This window comes from the organism of the source record quoted next, unplaced genomic scaffold, assembly GCF_019419815.1.
Source record: "Pyrus x bretschneideri cultivar Hongxiangsu unplaced genomic scaffold, Pyrus_bretschneideri_v1 Contig10, whole genome shotgun sequence".
Classification (NCBI taxonomy): domain Eukaryota; kingdom Viridiplantae; phylum Streptophyta; class Magnoliopsida; order Rosales; family Rosaceae; genus Pyrus; species Pyrus x bretschneideri.
Window position 1 is genome coordinate 3,680,031 of NW_025999391.1, and position 26,077 is coordinate 3,706,107.

A 26,077-nucleotide genomic window follows, 5' to 3' on the forward strand; every position below is an offset into this window, starting at 1 on the left:
TCCATTAATCAATTCCTTGAATCAAGGATGCACAGTATTATGATTTAACTATGTTAATCAATCAATAAGATCACATATCATTTCACAAAATTTAATAAAGGAACTCTACATAACTCCCTACCTGGATTCCAAGTAATAACATGGTAAACTAATTTATAAACACGATGTCTACTATGAATAATTCTCATTCACTTGAATCTAAGGTTCCAGACCAACTTTAAGGAAATGAGCAAGAGTAAAGATTCCGGACCACTCAACGGAATCCAATTAAATTATGGTCACCTATCGAAATGTACCAAGTACAACTAATCTTCATAACCCTAGGTAGGCAATGATCACCCATCACGGATATAACAAGCATGATCACCCCTAGAATGCGTATGGTCCCCTATTGCAGATATACCAAGCAGAACCATGGGCATAATCTAATCGTCCAGGCAATGAACACCCCTTGAAATACATATGGTCCCCATCGCGGATATACCAAGCAGGACCATATCCTAACTCTAGGTAGTGATCACCTATCGCGGATATACCAAGCATGATCACTCTTAGAAAGGGTATGGTCCCCCATTGCGGCTAAACCAAGCAAAATCATGTGCATAGTCTAATAATGTAGGTAGTGATCACCCATCGCGGATATACCAAGTATGATCACCCCTAACATATGTATAGGTCCCCATCGCGGATATACCAAGCATAACTGTATCCTATAGCTCTAGGTAGTGATCACCTATTGCCAAATATACCAAGCATGATCACTCCTATAATGCGTATGGTTCCCTATTGCGAATAAACCAAGCAGAACCATAAGCATAGTTTAATCATGCAGGCAGTGATCACCCATCGCGGATATACCAAGCATGATCACCCCTCAAATATGTATGGTCCCCTATCACAGATATACCAAGCAAGATCATCCATGTACCACTACTACATAGAGTATTTAGATCAACACACAACCTGCCCCTACCTCAACCCCTATGATTTACATTGTAAGCACCTGCTCTATCAACTTCTTATGACTACTATCCATCTTGTCATACAAGCATATAAGTTATACATGATACTTCTAATAAGATTCCAAGCTCGCATTTCTATACTAGCAATCATACATTTCATTTGTGTCATCTGGAAGTTCAATAAATATGTATATTACAATAAGATGTCACTTGCACGTAAATCAAGGTGCACAACACCTAGGATAACTCACTAACCAAGATAAGCCTTCTGGGCTACACTGGCTCTCTAGTAATTGCTAATTTTAGTACTTAAGAATGATTAAGAATATTTTGATCAAAATCAACCCTAGTAATTTAGTCTAGAAGATCTGCTCACCGGATTTCCTATCCGTAAGTTCCTAAGATTCTTAATTATTACCAACAATAACATACTAAAGTTTGGTGACATTCCAACAGTCGAAGTTTTGTTTTCTATAATATTCAAGTGGCATACATTAACAAAACTAGGTTTGAACAATGGAATTTCATTGGACAGATGTCAAATTTGTAAGCAGAGTATCGAATTTAATCTAAAAAGATGAAGTCAATCCACTGGCCATGCGCTGCCTCATCTAGTTATCGGACCAACTCCAAAAATCACCAAATTTCACAGGATTGTAGAATATACCATAAGGAAGAGTTTTCATAATTGGGCCAAGGTCCAATTCAACCGAAAAACATCTAAAATCTAACGTGGCTCACCGTAAACCCTGGAATGGGTGATTGTTGATTTGCCTTCACCAGTGCTCCAACGCCCCCATCCAATGATTGGGCCTTGTTCTTAGGTTCATGAGAATTATTTTGGTGGTGGTGGTCGATGATATGGCTCACAGAAACAATGAATCGACACCAAGAAGCCCTCGGAGTTCTTCATGAACTGGGGTTAAACGTAGTTGGGTTTGGATGGGAAAGGAATAGGTAAGGTCGGCGTGCTGAGTGGTGGTGGTGGTGGATAGTCACGATTCGCCAAAAAAGTCAACAAAATCGCTTTGGAAAATCTGTGCAGAAAACAGGTCTGGAACCGAGTCACGATGGGCAAGTTTGGTCTGAGGAATGATTCGGGTTTGCTGCTTCTTAACTTCCCGCATTTCTCTCATTTCCTCCTCTCCTTGTTGGTTACTTTCTCTCCTCCCCCAGTCACAGCCACACATGTAGCTTTTCTACACCAGATCACTGTTAAAGTCTTCTAGAAATTAATGGTCCAATGACCATTTTGCCCTTATCTTTGCTCGTTTATAATTCCTTCATTATAATTCTGATTCACAAACAGTTTCACCTGCACGTTCATGGGATCGAGTTCTATCCAAATATGCCAAGAAATACAGTGAAACATGGAAGGATAAAGTGTGTCCTCGTATAATTCCGTTTAGCCAATTAGGGGCATTTTCGTCTTTTTAACTTATCAAAAAAATTATACTCCATAAATATAGATGTGTTGTAACTATGAACACAAATACAAAATACTTAATTAAATCATGAAATCCGAGAACGGGATTTCACAAGATAGGTCCCGCACAACACGCTCGGCCGGTTAACTCAATTATGGATTTTAAGACTTCGGTCTAACAAACTCTCCAATCCAATCTTTGCTTGTTTCTCCAACCTAACTCTGCTCCACAACCTCTATCTCAAGGAACCAATGCTCGAGTGAGTTTCTAACTGTGTTGACCCGGTTGGAACGGTTCAACCGACTAGATCTCAGCTTCAACAACTTCATCGGTTCGATTCCGTATGTTGCCAACAACCTGTCCCACTTGACTTTTTCTTGAAAACAATGGTTTCTCGGGCAAGCTGCCCAGCATCTGATCAGCTTCAACGTTTCCAATAATAAACTCTGAGTTTCCTCCAATATATTATTGAATTCCATAATATTTAAATTTTTAGGAAAAGATATTTAGGAAAGATATTATGGTTTCGAAACATAAACCTAGTTTACTCGTCTCATTGGTGACAAAAGCCTACGCACAACAAAATTTTAATTCAAACTTACAAACAAAATGAACGAGATATGCAAAAACTAGAATCACTCTAATGACATGTAACATGTCTCACGCACTCAACACCAACAACACATCATCCCTGTAACCTTTTGTACATATCTTAATCTAAGTTTTAAGAATTTTTTTTTTTTAATATTGTTATTAGCACTTCAAAATAGTAATTACGTCTATGTTATTTTTGTTGCCACAAAAGAGTAGAAGATTACTTTTTTGAAGCAATAATAACAACACTTGTTAATTTTTGTTACTAATCTTCTTCAATTGGTTCGATCCGATGACCGAAAATAAGAGGAGTGAAAAGTAAAATAAGTCTGTAGATAACACTATACAATAACAAATAGAACCTGGGGGCTTGTGGACGGGCACACTAACGACTACACCTGAATGAGCACATTTTGAAAGGTAATCGTACTAAATTAGTGAAATTAAAAGTACAGGTAAACACATGTCCGATGGAGCAAACCACATAGTACCAAAACATATTTAACCAATAGTAAATTTGGAAGGATAATACTTGTTTGATGCAGATGAACGGCTTGAAAATCTCCAAATTGAGTGACTTGTAGCACATACCATCTTTATTTGATGATACAGAAAATGAAGTTCCGATTATAATGTTTGCACGGTTCAGATACATTAATCATAAGTAGAGGGACAATCAGATTCCGCATAAAGGGAAACAGGACCATTATCCAATTGGGAATATCATACAACCAATACATTTTCCGAAAACCATGTTTCTAAAGGGTAAAAGTTACATCAACCAGTATTGTAAATAATAGGCCCTGTGCATCGTGAGGCAAACTTCTTCCCTTCCGCCTTATTGTTACATCCAGTATCAAAGCATTTCTCATCTCATTATATTACAAAAATGCAAAAACACCAGGCATCGTCTCATGAGACAAGTAAAGATCCATACGCGTTGTGGTATTTTACAACTCATCCCGGGAACCCGCGATTTTCCCATGATCGACATAAGATGCATACGCCTTGATAATAGATTCATAAATATCAATTCCTTTCAAGTATTCGTCTTTGTTCAGAAACTGCAAGAGGATGATCTTTTATGGTTAAACTAATTGGTTGCAGACTAACTTACAAAATAAAAACCACAGAGAGACAAGTTCATAAACACTTACGGATGCACATGTAAACAGAACAAACAAAATATCAGGCTGGCTACTCACCTCATTGTGGTCATGAAGAAGAATGGGAGTGTTGGCCATTGGAGAGAATCCGATTGCTGGCAAGCCTAGATTCCGGAAGTAGTGAGCATCTGTTGAAGCGGGAAAAATCTCTGGCTTACCAAGTTTCCCATTAGCTTTTTTGACAGCATCTTCAAGAAGAGCCCACCAGGGGTTTGAACTGTCAGTTGCTGTAAGGATTGGCTTCCCCGACTTATCAAGCACCGAAACCTTCTGCTTCAACTGCCCATGCTACAAAGATAAGTAGAGAAATATTCCAAAATATTCCGTTCGATTCAAATCCGAAACCGAATTCCGAAATCCGAATAAAATTGGCTAGGAACTGGAGAACTATAAAGCCATGGAAAAGTTTTTTTTTTTTTTTTTTTTTTTTTTTTTTTTTTTGATCTTGGTATAGATGAGTCATACAACTCCCAAATTTTTTAAATCAACAAATTCCGATTCCGAAATTGGGATGGATATACATTTTCAAAACATTTTGAATGGGAATTGGAAACATGTATTTTCTGATCTGATCAGACCGAAAATTTTAAATATTATGTCTTCTGTAATCATAGTAGTCCGTACTTCTCACTGACGCAATGCACCTAGGCTAAAGCCTGAACATTTTAAGAGCTTCGGACAAACTTAATGGACAACATATCTTAAATAGTTAAAACACAGAATACCAGGTAAAGACCACTGATGACTTTTCCTGGCAATGCGAGGAGCAACAACACAAGGACATTACACCACTGTTACACTGGTACGTTTGTAACTTTGTGTCCATTATTTGATCAAGCAAGATCAGGAGGTTAAACGATCACTCATTAGTGCACTGCAACCATTGTAAACACTACATCGGTTTCTTAGTGCTGCCTATTTATTACGGTATTTAATATTTATTAAAAGACTATATTGAAGTGTTTTTCATACTGATTTACCATATATAACTTCTAAGTTCTTAAAGTATGCAATAATTTTGTACTTGATAAGATAAGATCAATGTGCTAATTACCCTAAATGTCATGTTGCGTGAAGTAGGGGCCCATTCTTCAGCTATCCGTTTCTCCAAAGACTCATGATCAGCAATTGGTGGGACCCTAATATCAAAGCCTGCTTCCGCTTCAGATGGCTGCAAATTCATGACAAAACCCTGGCAGACAAAAAGGGAGAGCATTTTTCATCAGAAATGTTGTTATTATGACTGCATAAGTGAGGAACATTATGATCCCAGGTTACGATAATTTCATTGCCAACTTTTGCAAGAATGAATCTCGGCACTTGCCAAATCAAGCTTAACATTTTACGTTCTGCTCTTGTAATATCAAGTGATACATGCACATTTCATCACACGCTTATGTCTGAAGTGATAGTGTAATGTCGTCCGCTAAAATGTGTTGCAAGTGTCTATGAATCAATTGTTTAAGAATTCTCTTTATAAAAAAAAATATTATTTAAGAATTCCAATGAAAATCCTTTCCTACACTATAGCCCCAGAAGATGAGTGTGAGATTTATGAGAAGGCATGAGTTCAATAGCACATACAAGTGATTCTGCTGATTAAGGAGCAAACAACAACATCCAGTTTCATTCATGCGTAGGCGAATCAACAATGCAGTATTGCATATTGTAACAAAATTCCCTTAGGTCCCTCCAAACATTAAATTCTAAACATGAATATTCCTTACTGATGTTTAAGTTTAAGTTCTGAAACTTATGTTAATCCAAGAGAAGAAAGAGTTCTATTAAACCAAGAACTCCATTTAAGCCAGCATCAAGTCATGAAGAAACCAGCACCAAGGTGATTCAACTTACAGTTGGAGTCGGGGTGCCAGCTTTCAGAAACACCATATTAACAGAGATGACCTCGCCTTCAGCCTTCAATCCCGCTTTTACCAAATCAAACTGCGCAGCCCGGAACCGCCTCACACTCTCAATGCTTTTCAAGAGATTCTCCATGGCAGTGTTGTCATAGAGCTTAGCCCCATGACCAGGAGCCCCAGTAGCCTTGATCACCAGCCATATGGGACGCCTCTCCGCATAAAATGCTCTGTAAGTCTCAGTCGGCGACGCCAACCCTGTTTTTTTTTCGAGCACACCCATTTACCAAATAGCAAAATCATTAGAAAACAGCAAACCAACACAACGAAAGCACTAGAACACCCACTTAACCAAACCAATAATAAAACTTAGAAATCACCAATGCAATCAGTTGCCCAAATGACACAAAGGCTAGCAATTACCAACTCAATACCAGATACTGATTAGGAGGCGGAATTATCCAGCTAATAACATCACTAGCCAATAGCAAACCAATAACAAAAACTTAAAAAGCACTACTCTTTTGATTTACCCAGATGATAAAATCACTAGCAATAACAAAAACCGTAAAAAGCACTAGTATTTTCAATTACCCAGATGACAACATGGCTAGCAAATAGTAAGCAAACAACAAATAATTAACAAGAACTAGTAACAGTGAGCAGAATCATAATGTCTGATTAGCTCACCTTCATCAAGCACAATTCCGACGTTCAATCCCTTGAAAACATCAGATTCAGCCAGCTTCACGGCACCGTCGTGTCCCCCAATCTCCTCATCAGGAACAAACGACAAATAAACAGACCTCTTGGGCTTAAACCCAGAAGCCTTGAGCCGTCGAATCGCCTCCAGGTACTGCATCCCGACGCACTTCATGTCCTGGGACCCCCTGGCGTAAACGTCGCCGTTTGAGTCCAAGTTGGCCGAGAAAGGGGGGTGTACCCACTTGTCGTGCTCGGCCGGAACGACGTCGGTGTGGGAATTGAGAAGAACGGAGTGGAGGGAGGGATCGGAGCCGGGCCATTTGAGGAGGACGAGCGGCTTACCGGGGACGAACTCGAGAGTCTGGGATTCAAGGGAGAGTGACTTGGCCTCGGAGAGAATGAAATCCGCTGCTTCACGGTACTGGGGATTTGGGTGGGCCGTGTTGATTCGGAGGTATCGTTGGAACCGCGAGATTATCGGATCGTCGTCGGATTGTATGGCCGTTGATTTTGATGAGAGCAGTAGCAGAGAGATTATGCAGAGATGGAGACGAAGCTCCATTTTTTTTTTTTCCTTTTGTTCTTGTTTAGTGTGTTTCAGTGACTCGGAGTGAATTTATTTATTTATTTATTTTTTTTTTTTGGAAAACAGGAATCACATTTCCTGGGCAAAGATACCCACCAGTACAAAGAAGCCTACACCAGGGCAAGCGACATCAAACAACCAAAAACCAAGCAGCAAAGGGGGTTAAATAGTAAAGATGCTTGAACCGAGTTCGAGCATCCCCTCCCCTGCCGTGAATTAAGAGAGACAAGGCAATTCATTCTTATTTAAAACAAAAATCAACGAAGATGGAGGTCGATTGACCAAGTGACATTACACATCGTAGTGACTCGGAGTGAATAAGTGAGAGAGATCAGAATTTTCTATCGGGAAATTTTATTTGAACCTATCTAACATCTTTCTACACTCAATTTACTCTATTCACCTATATATTTTTTTTAATTAAAGAATTAATATCTCTTTAAACCCAAATTTATTACATAAACTACCATCTCAAATCCAATTCAAAATGTAAAATTATCTTTACGCTCATTCTCTTTATAAAATAACATCTCTAATTGAATGTTTTTTTTCTTCAAAGAGAAGTCCTTTGCCCCCTATAATTGCATCTGCCGTATAGGATTAGCATTTTCATGGCTGCTTTTTTTCTTTCTATTACCACAACCCATCCATGGACTTAGGATCCAAGAGATCATTGCATAGACTTGAATTTGCCAAGAGAATGTTATGCAAGCTCCAATTCAGTCCTTTTTAAATCGAGCATTTTCATGTACTTTTTAAGAAACTTTGAAGTGACATAGGGCTAGATGTTTTGCTGCTATGTTAATAAACAAATAAACAAATAAACAAATTGGAGCTATTTCGAATAAAAAAGGTGCAAGACATGCCACCCGCTAGTTCGTGGTTAACGTTGAGCAATCTTTATTTGCACCAAGAATCAAGTTTTATGTCTTTGCAGTACTAATCAAAAGTCCTTGCACTGGTGTTTTGGAGCGCATACAAACGGTATAGAAAAACAAATACAATATAATATAAAAAGTATGAAATTTAATCCAAAGAAGAAGCAAACAAACAAAATATCCAAAAATCGAGTCATACCTTAGTTAGAGAATTAAAAACTTCAAAATCACCATCCATGAATAGAAAATCTTGTTTTTTTCTATCAGAGCTATTAGGGTTTTAGTCGGAATGAACGTAGAATAAACAAAGAGTGATGTTAGGGGTTAGTTATAGTATGTGGGTCTATTGATAAATTTAATTTTTATTATTAATTTCATTTTGTACTTAATAGTAATTATGCAATAGGGTAAAATGGATAATTAACATTTAAAATTTAAGTTGGGTATAGAAAGAGGTTAGATGAGTTTAAATAAAATTTCTCTTTTCCAAAACAATACTCGCTATTTAAATATGAGTAGGAACTCCTACTCAAAACTCTTAGGGTTGGTTTGGTATTGATGTGCTTTGAAAATAAGCAGCTGTGAAATAAAGCAGCTGAGTGTTTGGTTAACTTTTTTGTAAAAGTGCTTTTGAAAAAAAAAATAGTATTATAGTGTTTGGTAAACTTTATGTAAAACAGATGTGAAAAAAAACCGATTTTTCAAAGCTGAGTTTTGCAGCTTCTTGTTTTTGGTTTTTTTTACCCAAAACTGTGAAAAAAAGCTAAAGCTGAATGTTTACCAAACACAAAAACAGCTCTCAGCTTTTTTTTATGCCAGCTTTTTTCAGAATCACCTCAGTACCAAACCAAACCTTAGTATTTTATTCACAGTGCTTTGTGCTTATGATCAGAACCGTTCATACTATGAATTACATTGTAAATATCATCTCTGCACAAAAATAAATTAAAAATAAGATCGTTTAGTCAATCTATTGTAGCAAATACATAGACGGTTTGTAATGCTTTTACCAATACCGTTCATTTTTTTTAAAACAGTTTGATGACTAAATGACCTTAGTTTTAATTGATTTTTTTGTAGAGACGATCTTTATATGGTGATTTATAATATGAACGGTTATGATTATAAAAATGAAGTTCTATAAATTGACAACGAACAATTTTGAGAAATTTTGAGTAGGAGTTCCTACTTATCTTTAAGTAGCCAAATATTGTTCAATTTTCTATAGAAGATGAAGGCTTCTCAAAGCAGTTTTCTCACAGCAAAAGTAAAAGGAATATTTTCATTAATTACCAAATGAATTTTACACACCTAATATATAGCCTTTGGCTATGTACAAATCCCCATAACAAACTAACCAAATAATAACAGCTTATAACAAACTAGTAACAAACTATAGTCATGATTTGACATCTTCATCTTTACACCCCCTCAAGCCAAACTGGGAAGAATTTAAGGTTCCAAGTGAAAGCTTGGTATGTAGAAACAGAAACCTTTTCTTGGACATACTTTTAGTGTGTATATCAGCAATTTGATCCTAACTGCAGACATATTGCACTTGAACTAAACTGGCAACAACCAATTCTCGAATGTATTGATAATCTATTTCAACATGCTTAGTGCAGGCATGGAAAACTGTCAACAACAAAATACGTTAATAACACAATACAATGGAATGGTATGACAATATCCACCAGACAATTTCCTAAATCAAGGACCTTTCTATTCGTTTACCATAAATAGACATCCATCCATTACGGCACAAAATCTCCAAAAAGTTACAAAAAAGTTATAGACTTCAACCCCCATCAATTATTTTGACCAAAAAAAAAAATTCCCATCAATTATCGTATTCATTCACAAATAACATCCCATATCTCACAACACAAAATCCAATCTTTAGCCACCTTTTTCTGAGCACCAAAAACATTAAAAAAAATTAAAAAAAACAGACCGCACCGCTTCAAAATCCCAGATACACCCTCAAGACACTCTTGCATCTTCAGTCGTCGTTCCGTAATTTCCTCCAACTTGAGTGGCAAGTTACTACCCCTCTTTCAAATACTCTCCCACCACACCACACCCACACACCCACACACCCACACACCACAAACCCCTCCAAAACTCCTCCCATTTCCCAAATTCCCCAATCCCTACGTTTCAAGCTCTCCTCCCTTCCTCCCCAGATTTTTCCAAAAATGGAGGACTACATGCGCGGCTGCACGCGGAAGCTGGCGCTCTGGTACACCCGCACCTTCAAGCCCATCATGACCCACGACGAGCTCGAGCCGATCATGGCGACCCTCGGCTTCGTGGGGCTTCCGCCGTCGTCGTCGGCGGCGGCGACGAAGGAGTACGTGTTCTCCTCAGCCGGAGGTTGGCGGAGCAAGTGGGCTCCCCCCGCGGAGGCGCCGCTACCGAGGCCGAGGCTGCCGTACCCGAGAATCGACGGGCTTCATATCTATACGTACCGGGCGTTTATTGACGCCGTTAACTTTTACCTCAGGATGAGCGACATCTCCGATCTCTTCCATGTAAGGTGAGTGAAGTGCCGTTTCTTTTGTTTACTCTTCCCGATTTTCTATTTTAATTAATTAATTAAATTAATTGTATTTTATTTTTTCCTTGTTTTTCGCTGATTTTATTTTTGCTGGGTTTGTGCAGTGCATGAGTGTTTTTTTTGTTTGCGAGTGTTTGTGGGTGTGTGACGTTGATAGATAGGATTTGGGCTTCTTTGTAATTTTGTGCGGCGAAAAACATGTGGGGGCAATTTTTGACCAAGTCCTCCAAAAATTTGTTGAAAAAATATATACAACCATGCTTCTCTCAAAAGCAGCTGATGCTGAAAAACAAATCATAAATCATAAATAGACACGTGTTTAATAATTGAAATTGGAATATAACTAGACACTCATTTGTGATTGTGTTTTAGTAGCACCAAGCCGGCCTAAGGGTAGCCGAGGCAGTGGCCCGCCTAAGGCTCTCACATCGGAGGGTCCCCAATTTTTTTTTTTAAATATCAGAAAATAAAATCATTGGCAATTGAAAATGAATTGGTTGAAAAACTGGATTACGTAAATTCAGTTATACATTTCTGTCTAAAAATGTAAGGCGTGTAGTATTTAAGTGGTGTTTATACATTTTAATTTGTAGAGAGGTTTAACAAAATACTTTCGATACTATTTACTTTTAACAAAAAATCACATTTATAAATACTATTCACTATATCTTTAAAGAGGGTTTTTCATTAAAAGAGAAGTTTTTTTGGACTTTTTGTTAGTTTTTCTTAATTTTTAATGATATTTGATGTAGAAATAAACTTTTTCATGTATCTTGCCAATTTATTTTTATTTATTTATTATTAATATTATTATTATTATTTTACATATCAATGTACAAAAGGTCGGAGATCAGAGAATATTAGGATCCCACTTCAAAAGCTCGCTTAAGGCCCCAAGTTCTCAGGGCCAGCCGTGAGCATCACTTGATAAAAAATATATGTTTAAATAACTAGAAACTTATACATGATTTTATTGAAGTTATGGTATGATAAGATTGATATATCAAACAACGGGTTGTGTTTAGCTACTTGTTTGATCTTATCAAGTAATGCTGTTTTTAGAATGACCATGTGTTGCGTCACTCCTTTGATACGTATGTGAGTTTCATTTGTTTCAATCCTACGAAGGACGTGATGCAATGTATGCTCGGTTGAGATGGTGCAAAATGGTTTTCCTTGGTTGCCAATAAAAATGATAAAATGTTCGATTTGAAATGTTGTGAATAAAGAGGGGTACGAAAATTGCGGTCTATTTGATTAATAATCATATTGATAGTAATCAAGTAGTCGTGTGCACATGTCTCATTTTTTATACAAATGATATTATGGAAGGGGAATTAAACATAGGAACTCTGGAGTAGGTTTAAACGTTCTTAATTACTTGCGTTATGAGTTCCTTCCGTATAATATATGTAACTTAATAAAAAATAACAAATAAGATAAGAAATAATGTGATTTATATGTTTACAAAACTGTTTTCTTATTCAATAATTTAATTATAATGTCTGAAATAAACTGCAGATTATGGACTTAATTAATCTTCGCGAAGTCTACAATTGATGTATTTAACAGCTTTATATTCCTGCATTTTTGCCGATTTCATTGTCATAAAGTGCCAGATAAGATATTTATCTGAAAAGTATAAACTGAGGTTTTGATTCTACTTGTCTTGTACATTGCAGAGGCATGCCGCTCCATGATCTCCATCGAATTAGCGACAGAAACCGGAAGTGGCGCAAAATGGAAGAAGATGACAGTGTGTTTGTTTACAGAGAAGGAACACTAGATCAGGCAACATTCAATCTGTATCACTCTACTAATAAGAACATCAGCAACAGCACTGCCAGTAATGGTAGCAGCGGCAGTACCGTTACCAGCGACAATTCTATTGTCATTCGGGAGAAAGGCAACAACACCCCTGTCAGCTGCATTGTTCCGTTGAAAGATATCATAGTGTGAGCCTCATACTCCATCAACATCAAGGTTGTAACTTGGGAAACACGGAAACGCAGAAAACCTCACAGTGATATTCATTTTATAAACCCAAAAGTTTTGCTCCCTAGTCGCTCCTTTTTTGTGTGCACCCAATTTTCGGCTTGTTTTTTCTTTGGTTTTAAAGGGTTTAGGTCCAAAGAAGTGATTATTAGGACTGTCGCGTTTAGGTATAAAGAAGTGATTATTAGGACTGTCGCGTGTGACAGCTTCTCAACGGGTGAGGTCAACATTCATGGGTCTCACTCACAATGAGGAGCTGCTGTATCCGGCAACGATGTATAGAAAATTTCTCCTCCAGATGGGGAGGAAGAGGGTCTCGCGATCGAAGAATCGTATCTGAGTTAGTCGTTGGATACCAACTCAAAGACAATTCTCTGTTCGTCATAAGCAATACTTGTGAGTCTAGACAGTTCCCGGGTGTCCATAGAATCACATTTTCAATGTTTGAGCTCCATTGGAGCCTAGAGAATATAGAAGTGGGCTTTAATGCAACGGGCTTACGGAATGAGGCCTGCAACATGATAAAGAGGGCAATCGTCTTGTGGGTTTCACATGGCGGCTTGATGAAATAGCAAGTTAGCGACTAATTCAAGCCATGTCAAGGAGAACAATTTTTATGGTATAAGTTCACTGTCATCGTGATCGTTTGTGTTAATAATATGATGTTATATGTATATTTTTTGTTTAAAATAATATACAATTGCATGATTTGCAAAAAGTATATTTGCACAAAAATCAGTCTAACTTTCACAATGTTATGCCAACTTGTGTAAAAACGAGTCCAAAATTGAGTCCATGTTTCACATGTGTAAGTAACTTGGCCCGGACCACTTAAGAGTTGTCTTAACACTTGCTATTTTGTTAATGGTCTACAGTTGTGAAGCCAATGATCCATAACTCCTAAATCTATCTAACCCTAAGAAGTAAAACAAGGATCAAACTTCTTCTTTTAAAATATTTGTTGGTATTGGCTTTGTTAGATGTAATTCCTTTGTATTGGAAACACATAGAGATTGTTTTGTTATATGACATATGATTGACAACGAAAATGTTTGACCCTTAGGAATCCAATCATATTAAACGAATCCAAATGAGCCGGTTCTGCTATTAAAATACATAAATTCGGACCAGCTCAAACTTGTTTACAAAATAAACAAGTCGAGTCTGAATTCACCAAAAATGAACCCGACTCAACCTGCGCCCCCTCTAATACAATGTCATGTATAAGTCTGTATATACATATCTAATAATATAGTGTCAAGCATAAATCTCTATACATATTATTTTAGAACACAACGTCGATGTAAACACGTTTCACATAAATTGTTCTCCATTAAACACAATTTTAAAAAATGGATCAATTGTTGGATTCGTTATCTTTATTACTATTACCGAATCAAATGACCGTTAAGGGATGAATTCTCTCTTTCGAATCATTAAATCACATAAAGGATAAATTCACTCTTAGGAATCCTAACCCTTCATTTGATTTTGGAAAACAAATTAAAAGAATCTTTGGAATTTGTTTTTCATTTTTATAAATACTTGTTTCAATGTTTATGAATAAGTGTAACTTGATGTCTTACCTTTCACTAGTACTTCCGTTTAGTGGTATGCTCTAGACATATTCTTGCACTTTTCTTTTTCCATTTTTTTTTTTTTGGATTTGTGATTGTTGGACATTCTGTTTCGTTCATGTTTAACTTCAGAACATTATTATTGTTTCTTTAGCGTTTGTATATTCCTTATGATTGTTGTTTGTTGTATGACTTTTGGAATACATGTTTCCCTTATGTTCTTGCATATTTATATATTCATGGCTTTCGTCACTTTCGAGTGTCGGCCATCATGTGTCATCCAAGTGTCATTTGGATATTTGGGTTGGGGCGTGTCAACGAGTTTGACACTATACGATCTGTTAAGATAACGAGTATAACACGAACACAACAAACACGACCTGTTTGACTGGTCTAAATACAATGTAGGTATGGGCATACGAGTCTTTAGACTCGTGGACCCAGGCTATATTGTTCGGTTGTAAAAACGAGTCCAAAATTGAGTCCATATTTATGTGCAGGTAGCTCGCCCCGGACTGTTTAAGGATTGTCTTAATACTTGTCATTTTTATTAGTGGTGCACAATGAAGCCCATAATCCATAACTCTATATCTATTTAACCCTAAGAAGTAAAACAATGAAACTTGTTTCTTTAGAACATTTATTGGTATTGGATATGTTAGACATAATTTGTTCGTAAAGGAAACACATAGAAATTTTTTCATGTAGTTGTTTTGCTATGTGACATATGATTAAAAACGAAAACATTGGACTCATAAGAATCATATTGTATCAAATGGATCCAAATGAGCCGTTTTCACTAATAAAAATGCATAAACCTGAATTGGCTTGGACTCATCAAAAATAAAAATTTTGGATCCACCAAAAATGAATCTGACTCAACCCACGCCCACCCGCAATATAGTGTCGTGTATAAGTTTATATATACACATCTAATAGTACAGTGTCAAATACAAATTTCTATACATATTGCTTTAGAAACCAATATTGATGTAAACACGTTTCACATAAATTGTTCTCATAGACCTTTCATCTGATTTTGAAAAACAAATTAAAAGAATCTTTGGAATTTGTTTTTCATTTTTATAAAGGAAACTATTATTAGTACTTCAAAAATCTCATTCTACACTCCTTATAAATGTATTTTTCTTTCTAATTATAAAAAGTTTAGAATGCGAAATGAAAATTTTAAAGTACTAATAACAATTTCCTTTATAAACATTTGTTTCAATGCTTTCCGTATCTGTGTCTGCCACCAAGAGTGAGGAGCCAAATGCTGGCGCCAAAGCTTCCTTTCGAGTCTCAATTCCCCGCTTAAAAAGCACAAGAAAGTAAACTAAAGCTTCCATCTTTTCCATGGAATAGGGTCCAAAACCCTATTGACTCATTGACCATCATACCCCTCTATCTTTCTCCCTCGCAGAATGTGCCCCCAATGTGAACTGTGGACGCCATTGTAGGCTGCTATTTGTCCTTTATCTCAGCAGGGAGATTCTGGTCATTTCGCCCCAGAAAGAGGAAAGCTTTCTTGTTGCTTCTTCGTCCTTCTTCAATCCAGTTGCATCAAAAGGAGATGAAAAGTAAAAGCAACCCATTTGATTTCAAGTACAAGCCATTGCTTCCCGTAGATTATTAGGTCTCGTTTTCTCAAATGGGAGGAGCCCTTCAACTTCAAGCAGCTGCATTTCTCTTCTGGGTTTTACTGTGCGGCAGCATTGCTGCTGCCCAGGATGAAGAAGAATGGAAGACGGCCACTGCAACATATTCCAACGAAACTGATGGGTCCATCATTACTGGTACTTTCCTTGTTTCTGCTGCAAAAAAGTTTCAATCTTTTCTAATGTTTTACTGATTAATTTTGCTCCATGTTTACTAGAAGAATGATGTCGATGTAGCGGTATTCTAAATCAATCAAGCACTGTTGTGCCGAAAGTTCAAATACATGACCTTGCTTGATTGACTTGAGATACCGCTATAATGGCATCCTAATTGTTGAGTTACAGGAAAGTTTTTCTCCGTATTTGCAGTCTTTCAAGGTCTTTTGCATCATTACTGGTACTCTTCTTGCTTCTGGAGCAAAAAGGTTGTAAACTTTTCGAGTTTTAGACTGCATAAGACACCTGAAAACTGCTTCGTGAAATTGCTTGAGCTTACCTGAAAACTGTTTTTATTGGGCGTTATTGAAATGTAAATTAATCTAAGTACTTTCAAACTTGCCGAGGTGCCCGCTCGGCAACGGAACTATGCTTCTGGGGCAAAAAAGTTGCAAACTTTACACGTTTTTGATTGAATAATACTACATGTTTCTGAGAAGAATGTCCCTGCAACCGGGATGCCAGTACATTATCCCTGGCCAATAACACAAATTTCGTGTAAACTAACTTTCTGCAGTGCTTGATTGACTTGTGAAATCGCCACACTGGCATCCCAGTTATAGGTAAGTTTTTGTTTCTCTCTGGATTTAGAGTTTTTCAATGTCTTTTTTTTTTTATTTGTTGCAGAAGGTGCGTGTGGTTATGGTGACCTTCACAGGATCAGCTATGGGAAGCACAGTGCTGGGCTGAGTGGCATTTTGTTCAACAAAGGGAGTACCTGCGGCGCTTGTTACGAACTGAGATGTGTTGACCACATCTTGTGGTGCCTGCAAGGGAGCCCCTCTGTTATTCTCACTGCTACAGATTTCTGCCCTCCGAATTTCGGGCTCTCAAAAGATTATGGTGGCTGGTGCAATTTCCCCAATGAACACTTTGAGATGTCTGAGGCAGCATTTGGTGAAATTGCAAAGAAAAAAGCCGATATTGTGCCAGTTCAATATAGGAGGTAATGGAGAAAGTTAGAATTTTTCAAGGAATTGCTATTTGTACTCCAAAAAGGGCATCCATGATCCAACTGCACTTATAAAGCATAAGCAAAAATTGTACTTTGATCAGTGCAAGATGTCTTTTTTGGAGTGCTGATAATGGCGCTTTTATTCCTTGGATTCTGATTGCGATATCTTGCACTAAGCAAGAAGCTCTGTGACTTTTTGTGTGCAGGGTGAAGTGTGAGAGAATTGGAGGGATAAGGTTCCTGGTGGGTGGGAGTTCTCACTTCTACCAAGTCCTGATCACCAATGTAGGTTCAGATGGGGAGGTTCTTGCTGTGAAAGTGAAGGGTTCAAGGACCGGGTGGATACCGATGGCCAGGAACTGGGGACAGAACTGGCAGAGCAATGTCAATCTTAAAGGGCAGCCTCTTTCGTTCGAGGTAACTGTAAGTAGTGGAAGAACACTAACATCTTACAATGTTGCTCCAGCAAACTGGCAGTTTGGCCAGACATTTGAAGGGAAACAGTTCTGAAACAGAACATAGATCAACTCATGGTCATGTGTCCCTTTGTCACTTCAGTTTTTTCTGCTTTCCTATATAAAGTTTAGGTTTGTGGTCAAAAAGAAGAAGGGAAAATTGTAGGAGAAAGTTGAAAAAATGGGAATACGAGGTCCCAGTTTTGTCTTTAAGGATATGATGCGTAGAAAGTGTAGTACTTGATGGAACATGTAATTATTTAAAAGTAAAGTTATGCCCCTCGATTCTTCGGTATAATCCGACTTTAGTGGTTATATTTGCTTTATTTTTTTAGTTGTTTTCAGAGATGGATTACCAATTAACATGTGAAAATGCAGAGTATTAGAAAGGGAAGGAAAATAAGCAGTAAAAGTAAAACGAAAGGAAATATGAGACGGGTTGAGAAATATTAGAGATAACAGAGGAATTCAGAGAAAATTAAGTCATTCATATGTACTGAAGCTTGAGTGACTTACACAATGCAAACACTTACAGACATTAGTAATAGCAGGCACTTCCGTTGCATTAGCCATGGTCTTCAAATTTCTATACGCTTGAATTATCTTGCAGTTCTCTAAATTTCAGTTCGAGCTTCTGCTGTTGCACCCTTATTTCTAGTTTGTCTAGCACTTTCTGTTCTACTGTCATTAAATCCGTCCAGCTAACCAACTGTGCAGCATAAGTCTTATGTTCTTGCTCGGGAAAGTACTTACTTTAATATGCGAACACCCCGACATAGGCAACTAATGCAATAGCACCATGTCAGTATGCAAACTATTTACTAAGAAGTGCTAAAGCAATCCATTATACCGATCATAAAACTGAAAAGTAGGGAGAAAAAATGAGTTTTGGAATGCTTATGTTCCAAGGTATATGTTATTCTGTACTACTGAAACTCAGAGTGAAAAATGAGTGAAAACATGCAGGTAATTGCTTGCTTCTCCAAACAAAGTCCTACAAGGAACTAACTTGATCTCAACGGTAATCACATGAAATGCAACTAGAGTTTCTTACATATTTCCTGACCGAAGACATCATATGATCTATCCAACAGTCACTGATGGTTCACTGTCATTTCTTTATTCTCCTTTACAAACCCCAGAGAGTCCCCATAAATCTTTTAAGCATCCTGCCTTACAATACCCGAACGACCTGTCTCTCCCATCGACTCTAGACCATTAATGAGTATTCTAAAGGATGACTATCGAGTTCACACCCCGCCTCTTTCATCAAGCAATGACACTCGAACGCAGGTTTAGGGAGGTTAAAACTTATCAATGTAAATTAGTTTCAGGCTGTAAATTAGTTTCCTTTTTCAAGTACAAGCATAGAAGTTCAACTTGTTCAAACAATCCATTGCTAGCAATTAATTTAATCACATCGGAATACAGTGAAACCTGTGGCCTGTAGCAATGTTCCTTATGAACGTCTTCGAAGACCTGTATCAAACAACGAAGCAATGATATAACAGTAACTCCTATCAAATGACGAAGCAATGATATAACAGTAAGTCCTATCAAATTTATTGACATTGTTGATTATCTAGGTTATAGAATGGTTCTTTAGAGCTGCAGTGTTACGTTGTAAAGTATTAAACTTTAGTCTTAAAACGTAAAATGAAGCAGTTAACCAGGGCTAGAAACATAAAGTCTAAGCTCTAAATGATGATTCTACATATTAAAACAATCAACCATGTTGATATATATTAAATAGGATCAAAGTTGAAGAATTTGGGGAGAACTGAGGTTCTCTCAACGCATCATGTCGACATGTTGTATAGAGCCAGACTGGCTTATTGGAATTCTTATATAAATGGGATTAGAATTGAAGATTACCCAATTCAACATTCAAATTAAGTTTATGGAAAAACAAACTGAAAACAAAACTGAACTGCAAGTAAGACTTCAAAAGCAAACCTTGAGAGCCAAGAAGCATTTGTCATGGCGGAGGAGGTTGCGGAGGACGGCCATCATATTGAGCTTCAGCCACCGCCAGAACTCGGGGTCGAAAACATGGTTTGAAAAGCTCTGGTTTTCTGGGCTCTCTCCAACGCCTGCACGGTCTGGATGGCTTAGATGCTGAGGAACCTCCCCTTCTGCAATGGCCTCGGGTTGTTGCTTCTGTCTCTCATTGTAAAGGTGGATTTCAATCTCTTGGAATTTGAGGGTTGCACAGATGCAGGGTGAGGATCTGTGGAGAGGGTTAGGCTTTTGGGGAGAGAGGTGAAGAGGGAGAGAGCCAGAGGGGTCGAGTTTATTGATCACTTTTAAACAAGTACTGTGCCTTGTTATTTGTCTGTGTTAACAGACAACGGGACTTTCTGCATTTGGGATTCACACGGGTTCATTTTGATGGATTCCAATGTAAAAGGTCTCTTTTAAGTATGTCTGTAACGGATGGATGACTTGACATAACTATCCGCATATTTACGGTTGAAGGAAGGTCGTTAGCAACAAATGGGTTACAAGTAGCATAAGAATTGGTGCTGCACGTCCATTTGGAACGCAAAAGCAATAACTCGGTGTGAGAAAAAAATGAGAATAATATCAATTTCTTGCAAATCCTTCCTTACAAATAAACATGTCCTTCGAAGAATTTCATTCTCCAATTTCACACTCTCGACTTCAAATCTCAACATTCAACCTTGACTATAACTACAAAACTACGTAGAGAACCAAGACAAGCCATTGATACAAATTTAAAAACAACAGATATAAAACAGAAACAGAATTACAAAGATTTCATAGACTAAACAGAGAATCAAAGCTTAAAAGAAGCAGCTTTTTGTAAGATCAAGTTTGTGCTTTTGTATTCCACACCGTGCTTTTCTCAACAAACAAATGAATCCAGATGAAATAGTACTTCTACCTTGTAAACAGGTGAATAAAGCAGCTTCTTGCTTTCCCTTTTGCATGTATGAGGAACTTGTTCCACTTGTGCCTTATATAAGAGCCAACAATCTTGCTTCCACTTGCAACAAACGCATCACAAACTCCTCGGCAATTACAGAAACCAAGTTGCTCGTGATGGCGTTGGAAAAATTCATATTCATCGTAGCACAATTGTGTGAGCGAAGACCTTAATGTCGGTGCTGCATTCTGAGGCGAGCTGCCTTGCCTTTCATGAATTAGTACCCCTGGGAGCTCTGGTAAAGATTGCAGCCTCTTGCAGTTGGTTAAGCGTAGGACAGACAGCTGAGAAGCTTGTTTGATGCTTGCAGGTATGCTCCGGATCATGGTTCCACTTAGGTCCAAATCTCGTAACGAGGTTAAGCAAACGAGGTGATCAGGGATTTCTAATATACCGCAGTAACTGAGGTTCAGTTCTTCCAAAGAGCGCAAACCTACCGAGAAGGGAGGCAACATTTTAAGCTTCAAACAACCACCAAACGTGAGAGTTTGAAGTGAGTTTAAGTTGTAGATGCTATTCGGGACAGACTTAAGGTTTCTGCACTGGTAGAGCTGTAATGTCTGAAGCCCAATTAGATTTTTAATCGACAAGGGTAGCTCTTTAATCATGGTTTTTGATAAACAGAGAAAGTTAAGGTGCTCCATAGGCTCCAATATTTCTGGGAAGTATTCAAATTTTGAGCAACTGGTGAGGTTAAGTCTCTCAAGAGAATTCAACTTACAAATGCTCGTTGGGAGATGAATGAGCCTTTTGCAACTTTCCAGATCAATTTTCTGGAGACAAGAGAGATGCTCAATAGATGAGGGCAGTTCTTCTATTGCTGTCTCTGTCAACTCTAACTCTGTCATATTCCGAGGAAGCTCCCAAAACTTGCCGAGAGACGAGCAGCCCCATAAACGCAAATCCTGTAACTTCAACTCACAACTGCCCCTTGGAAGATTCTTAAGGTTTTCACACCATTGAATATGCAACGAAGAAATTTTTTCGTTAGACCAAACTGACGAAGGCAATTCCTCTATCATGGTTCTCCTTAAATCTAAGAATTCGATATTTCCTGGCATCTCCGGAAGATATTTGAGATTCGAACAGTGTCCCAGGTTAAGATCAGTAAGCTTGTCCAGATACTGAAAATACGAAGGAATTTCAACCAAACTTGTACATCCCATAAGATTTATATGCTCGATTTTCATACTTTGAGAGAGATCTGGAACTTCAGTCAGATGTATGGAGTAACTAAGATCCATCACCTTTAAGTTTCCAAGCTTCTGTAACAAATTAAGGAGAAATGGCAAGCATTAACAACTAACCCTGTAACTTTCCGCATCACAGTTTCTACAATAACTAAAATAAGCACATATCTACATATATATATTTATAATTTTATATGTTGACGTGTATATACCTTGGCTTCACTCCAAGACTCCAAATTGCTGTAGGACATTTGAAACTCGACGAGATTTTCTGGAGAAAATTTTGATGGCAAAGATTTCAAAGGATATTTCACCCAACAAAGATAACTAAGAGAATTGGGAAGAGAAACGCTTAAATTTTCCCAGTCATTGTCAAAGCTAGAATTATCAACAATGAGCAATCTTAGGTTATACATCTTTTCGAAGTGTGCACGATTTATAACAAATGCGTTTTACCTTGGTATCTATTCACAGAAAGTTCATTATTTTTCTTAAGAGAGTGAATGAATTCCACCAAAAAGAAAGCAAATGATTATGGCTCTTACCGTATTATTTTTCAGTACATGATAGACATCTTCCGCAGTGAACAACCTACTCCTTTTCCCGGGCTCTTCAATGCATTGTTCGCAGACAATTTCCCTCCCCATCTCTTGTTGCAGAACATGCATCTCTATGAGCATGCTGTCTGAAATCGATATGAGAGACTTATTGCTGAGAACTCTAATTCCCATTGCACGGGAACCACTAGCCTCAGACATCCTTTTTACAATGTACATAGTTTCCAATTTACCAAAACATGCTATATCAAGAAATATCTCCTTCTCGTTTTCTCCTAATCCATCGTAACTTAGTTTCAACACTTTCTGAATGTTTTTGCTTAGGAATTTTTTATATGTGATCAATTCATCCAGACAAGCTTCTTTGCTCTCACAGCAAACGAATGACGAACCCAAAATTTTAAGAGCCAACGGATTGCCTCCGGCATAATCTACCACCTTTTCTACCAACTCTGTATAATCTGTTCTAGGAGTGTTATTTTTGAAAGTATTCAAATGAAAGAGGTGAAGAGCTTCCTCGCGTTTAAACGCGTTAACTCTGTATATCTTATCATCTTCAACAATTTTCTTAAGCAGGCTCCTATCTCTAGTTGTTATAATGATTCTACTTCCGGGACCATATCGAGCATGATATCCAGCTAGAACTTCTATTTGGATTGAGTCGCTCACATCATCAAGAACAATGAGGACCTTTGTGCGGCTGAGCCTTTCTCGTAGAAAAGTTGATCCAATAGATGGAGTCTCGATATCTAGATTCTTATCGTCTGATATCTTACGAAGAAGTGTATTTCGCAAGTGAATTAGTCCATCTTTTTCCTCTGATTTCATCCTGACATTTGCAACAAAACAAGCAACTTCGAATTTAGATGAGAGTCGATGAAATATGGCATCAGCAAGGGCGGTCTTGCCAATACCACCCATGCCCCAAATACCTACACTGCAAACGTCGAGTGAATCAATGCATAATAATGATTCAATTTCCTCGATGCGGCTTTCAATTCCAACGAAGCCCGTTAAATCACTTGATGCTTCGCGATTCAATTTGGTCAAAATATCTTTGACAACTTTCTGAACTAAATCAGACTCTGGCCTGGCATATATCATTACGAGGATAACCGATAGTTAATTAGTACTTATACTTGAACTGATATTATCATGAATCAAATGATCACATATAAATTTTAGGAAGACTTTGTATGCAGTCCCTAGGTTGGTTTTTAGTTTTTTTATAAAGTCCGTATGTAGGTTATTATATTTTTTTAAAGATTTTGGATGCGGTCCCTATATAGGTTATTATATTTTTTAAATTACAATTTGAATTTTGTAGTTGTAGTTGTTTATATTAATGAGATTTTAAATTATACTCTCCAATATATTGTACATATATATAAACATGGTTACAACTTACACTCATCAAAATTAACTAAAAATTGTTGTATCCAAACATGGGTACATTAAGCTTGACATGGACATATTCTCAAATGAATGAAAAAGAATATACCCATATACGTTTAAAAATGAATTAGAAAAAAAAAATTTGAACGTACTATTTTATATAAAAAATGGTACATTTTATATTAACAAATAATACATTTTACTTTGGTATATTTAAGAATGGTACATTTAAGATTAAAATTGAATAAATTATATGAATGGGTACATTTAAGATTGAAAAATGAAAAATATTTTTATAAAAAATTAATGTGTACAAGATTATTTTAATCTTTTTTTTTTATTATTGTGGAAATGTTTTGGATTAAAAATTAATTAGGCATTTAATAAAGGTGTGAGTATTAAAACAATAAATAAATTACTAATTTTTATTTTAAAAAAATATGTAATTGACATTTAAATTCACTAATACATTAATAATAGGGATTTCGATCAAAATTTGAAAACTAGTAATACCTCTGTCAATGAACACTAGTATATGCCCACACACAAAGTGTATGAATTTTTTTACTTTAGTTATTAAAATTGAAGGAGAGAGGAAGAGAGTGAGAGCAAACGTGGAGTGAAGAGGGAGGGAGGGAGGTTGTTTTTTATTTTTTATTTGTTAAATTAAAAATGATAAACTTACATGTAGGTGAGGTTTAAAAAAATTAACAAAAATTTTGTTTTATGAAATTACATTATTGTCCTTAACTTTTTTTATTGTGATAAAAGATAAAAATGTCTTTTCACTTTCTTTTGGTTGACAAAAAGGTTTCATTAATCTGGTTTTAGATTAGTAGCAAAAAATAGATTTAAGATTAAATATTGAAAAAATTATATGAATGGATTCATTTTTTAATCGAAAAATTATATGAATGGGTATAATTAAAAAGAGAAAAATATTTTATAAAAAATTAATGAGTACAAGATTATTTTAATCTTATTTTTTCTATTGTGGAAATAATTTAAATTGAAAATTAATTAGGTATTTAATAAAGGTGTGAGTATTAAAATCCTAACTACTAATTTTTATCTAAAAAATTTATGTAACTGACATTTAAATTCACTAATACATTACTAATAGGGATTTCAATCAAAATTTGAAAACTAATAAGACTTCTATCTATAAACATTAGTAGCAAGGGATGGAACACTAATTTTACCTAAATTTTAATACAAGCTTTAGAGTTAGTTGCTTACCCGGCTTTGTTTGAATTATCAAACCCAGATATTCTGGCTGCTTCTCTCAAAGCATCCCTCCACTTGTGCACCTTGTCCAAACTGTCCTTGAAACGTTGTTCGAGTTGAGCAAATGCATCTGCATAAGTCCCCTGCTGCTTTCGCACATCTGTTGGATCGATGTCGTAAAAAATGGGTATAACAACCTGCCCCTTACTTTCCTTGCATCGCAAGATATGAGCAAGTTCATCGAGACACCAAGTGGAAGAAGCATAGTTTTTTGAGAAAATGATTACCGAAAGCTTTGATTTTTCAATTGCCTCAACAAGGGCAGGTGCAATTTTTCCTCCTCTCTCGAGCTGGTAATCTTTGTAAGCTTCGATTTTTTTCCCGCACAAAGCGGCATAAAGATGGCTAGTAAAGTTATTGCGGGTGTCCTCGCCTCTGAAACTCAGAAACACATCATGTTTTTCTTGAGGGGAGATGGTAGCATCAGAACACAAAGAAGAAGAAGAAGAAGCCATGAAAGTGTAGCAGCACAAGATTGAGCGGTTGCAGAGACTGAATCAGACCATATACACACACACGCGCGTATGTATATATATATATGTATATATATATATATGACTAAATCAGACCATACACACACACGCATATATATATATATATATATATATATATAGCAACTATCGTTGACCACAAGATGATATGCACAAAGTTTCAAAGGCATGACATTACCCGGTAGACAGTAAACAGACCATACTCACACACAAACGCATGAAATTACCCAGTAGACAGTAAACAGACCATACGCACGCATGCACGCACGCGCTCGCGCGTGTCTATATATAGCAACTGTCGTTGACCCCAAGATGATGCACAAAGTTCCAAGGGCATGAAATTACCTGGTAACTTTCTGACAGTAAACACTAAAAAATTCAGCAGCACGGCCGGCAAAGGGCGTTGAGGAAGAAAAAAAGATGCAATCGCACGTAGCTTCAAATTTGAAGGAACCTTTAAATTTTTGTCATATGACATCATGTAATAATATTATATATTTTATAAAATTGTTTTTGTTAACACTTTAAATTGCATTGTGCACTTCTTATAAGAGTATTTTTTTTCTTTCTTTCTAAATATAAAAACTTGGAGTACAAAAAGATTTTTCGAGTGT

The 26,077-nt window shown here is 36.8% G+C and overlaps 4 protein-coding genes and 1 pseudogene across 5 annotated transcripts; 2 read left to right on the forward strand and 3 right to left on the reverse strand.

Moving 5' to 3' along the window:
* Nucleotides 1-3,648: 3,648 nt before the first annotated feature.
* LOC103949509 (aminoacylase-1) lies at nucleotides 3,649-7,407 on the reverse strand. Of its 2 annotated transcripts, none has more exons than XM_009360621.3 (5): nucleotides 6,699-7,407; nucleotides 6,004-6,266; nucleotides 5,204-5,341; nucleotides 4,189-4,437; nucleotides 3,649-4,047 (listed from the first exon to the last, which is right to left on the reverse strand). In XM_009360621.3, exons 1-5 carry the CDS (start codon nucleotides 7,273-7,275, stop codon nucleotides 3,934-3,936), a joined length of 1,341 nt encoding a protein of 446 aa, XP_009358896.2. In that variant the 5' UTR covers nucleotides 7,276-7,407; the 3' UTR covers nucleotides 3,649-3,933. The 2 variants fall into 2 exon arrangements, with proteins under 2 accessions (XP_009358896.2, XP_009358898.2); XM_009360623.3 differs by having other exon boundaries at nucleotides 4,189-4,428; nucleotides 6,699-7,401.
* Nucleotides 7,408-10,265: 2,858 nt separating this feature from the next.
* LOC103949606 lies at nucleotides 10,266-13,406 on the forward strand. The gene is made up of 2 exons (XM_048566025.1): nucleotides 10,266-10,716; nucleotides 12,420-13,406. Exons 1-2 carry the CDS (start codon nucleotides 10,376-10,378, stop codon nucleotides 12,694-12,696), a joined length of 618 nt encoding a protein of 205 aa, XP_048421982.1. The 5' UTR covers nucleotides 10,266-10,375; the 3' UTR covers nucleotides 12,697-13,406.
* Nucleotides 13,407-15,649: 2,243 nt separating this feature from the next.
* On the forward strand, nucleotides 15,650-17,919 carry LOC103949510 (expansin-A20). Its single transcript, XM_009360624.3, has 3 exons — nucleotides 15,650-16,105; nucleotides 16,811-17,129; nucleotides 17,345-17,919. The coding sequence occupies exons 1-3, from the start codon at nucleotides 15,961-15,963 to the stop codon at nucleotides 17,646-17,648; spliced, it is 768 nt and encodes a 255-aa protein (XP_009358899.1). The 5' UTR covers nucleotides 15,650-15,960; the 3' UTR covers nucleotides 17,649-17,919.
* Nucleotides 17,920-18,016: 97 nt separating this feature from the next.
* LOC108865361 lies at nucleotides 18,017-19,890 on the reverse strand (annotated as a pseudogene).
* Nucleotides 19,891-20,276: 386 nt separating this feature from the next.
* LOC103949607 (disease resistance protein RPV1-like) lies at nucleotides 20,277-25,442 on the reverse strand. Its single transcript, XM_048569301.1, has 4 exons — nucleotides 24,925-25,442; nucleotides 22,279-23,389; nucleotides 21,946-22,170; nucleotides 20,277-21,808 (listed from the first exon to the last, which is right to left on the reverse strand). Exons 1-4 carry the CDS (start codon nucleotides 25,425-25,427, stop codon nucleotides 20,498-20,500), a joined length of 3,150 nt encoding a protein of 1,049 aa, XP_048425258.1. The 5' UTR covers nucleotides 25,428-25,442; the 3' UTR covers nucleotides 20,277-20,497.
* Between the last annotated feature and the right edge of the window lie 635 nt (nucleotides 25,443-26,077).

Bases quoted from the DNA above. Each gene is read 5' to 3' on its own strand.
- LOC103949607 (XM_048569301.1), bottom strand. From the start codon at position 25,427: ATGGCTTCTTCTTCTTCTTCTTTGTGTTCTGATGCTACCATCTCCCCT. The intron at 22,171-22,278 runs GTAAGAGCCATA...GCATTTGTTATA, and splicing joins ATGTACTGAAAAATAATACG to AATCGTGCACACTTCGAAAA. The intron at 21,809-21,945 runs GTATATACACGT...AATTTGTTACAG, and splicing joins AGTCTTGGAGTGAAGCCAAG to AAGCTTGGAAACTTAAAGGT.
- LOC103949509 (XM_009360621.3), bottom strand. From the start codon at position 7,275: ATGGAGCTTCGTCTCCATCTCTGCATAATCTCTCTGCTACTGCTCTCA. The intron at 5,342-6,003 runs GTAAGTTGAATC...TTTGTCTGCCAG, and splicing joins CTGGCACCCCGACTCCAACT to GGTTTTGTCATGAATTTGCA. The intron at 4,048-4,188 runs GTGAGTAGCCAG...ATCCTCTTGCAG, and splicing joins TTCTTCATGACCACAATGAG to TTTCTGAACAAAGACGAATA.
- LOC103949606 (XM_048566025.1), top strand. From the start codon at position 10,376: ATGGAGGACTACATGCGCGGCTGCACGCGGAAGCTGGCGCTCTGGTAC. The intron at 10,717-12,419 runs GTGAGTGAAGTG...TGTACATTGCAG, and splicing joins TCCGATCTCTTCCATGTAAG to AGGCATGCCGCTCCATGATC.
- LOC103949510 (XM_009360624.3), top strand. From the start codon at position 15,961: ATGGGAGGAGCCCTTCAACTTCAAGCAGCTGCATTTCTCTTCTGGGTT. The intron at 16,106-16,810 runs GTACTTTCCTTG...TATTTGTTGCAG, and splicing joins TGATGGGTCCATCATTACTG to AAGGTGCGTGTGGTTATGGT. The intron at 17,130-17,344 runs GTAATGGAGAAA...TTTTGTGTGCAG, and splicing joins GTGCCAGTTCAATATAGGAG to GGTGAAGTGTGAGAGAATTG.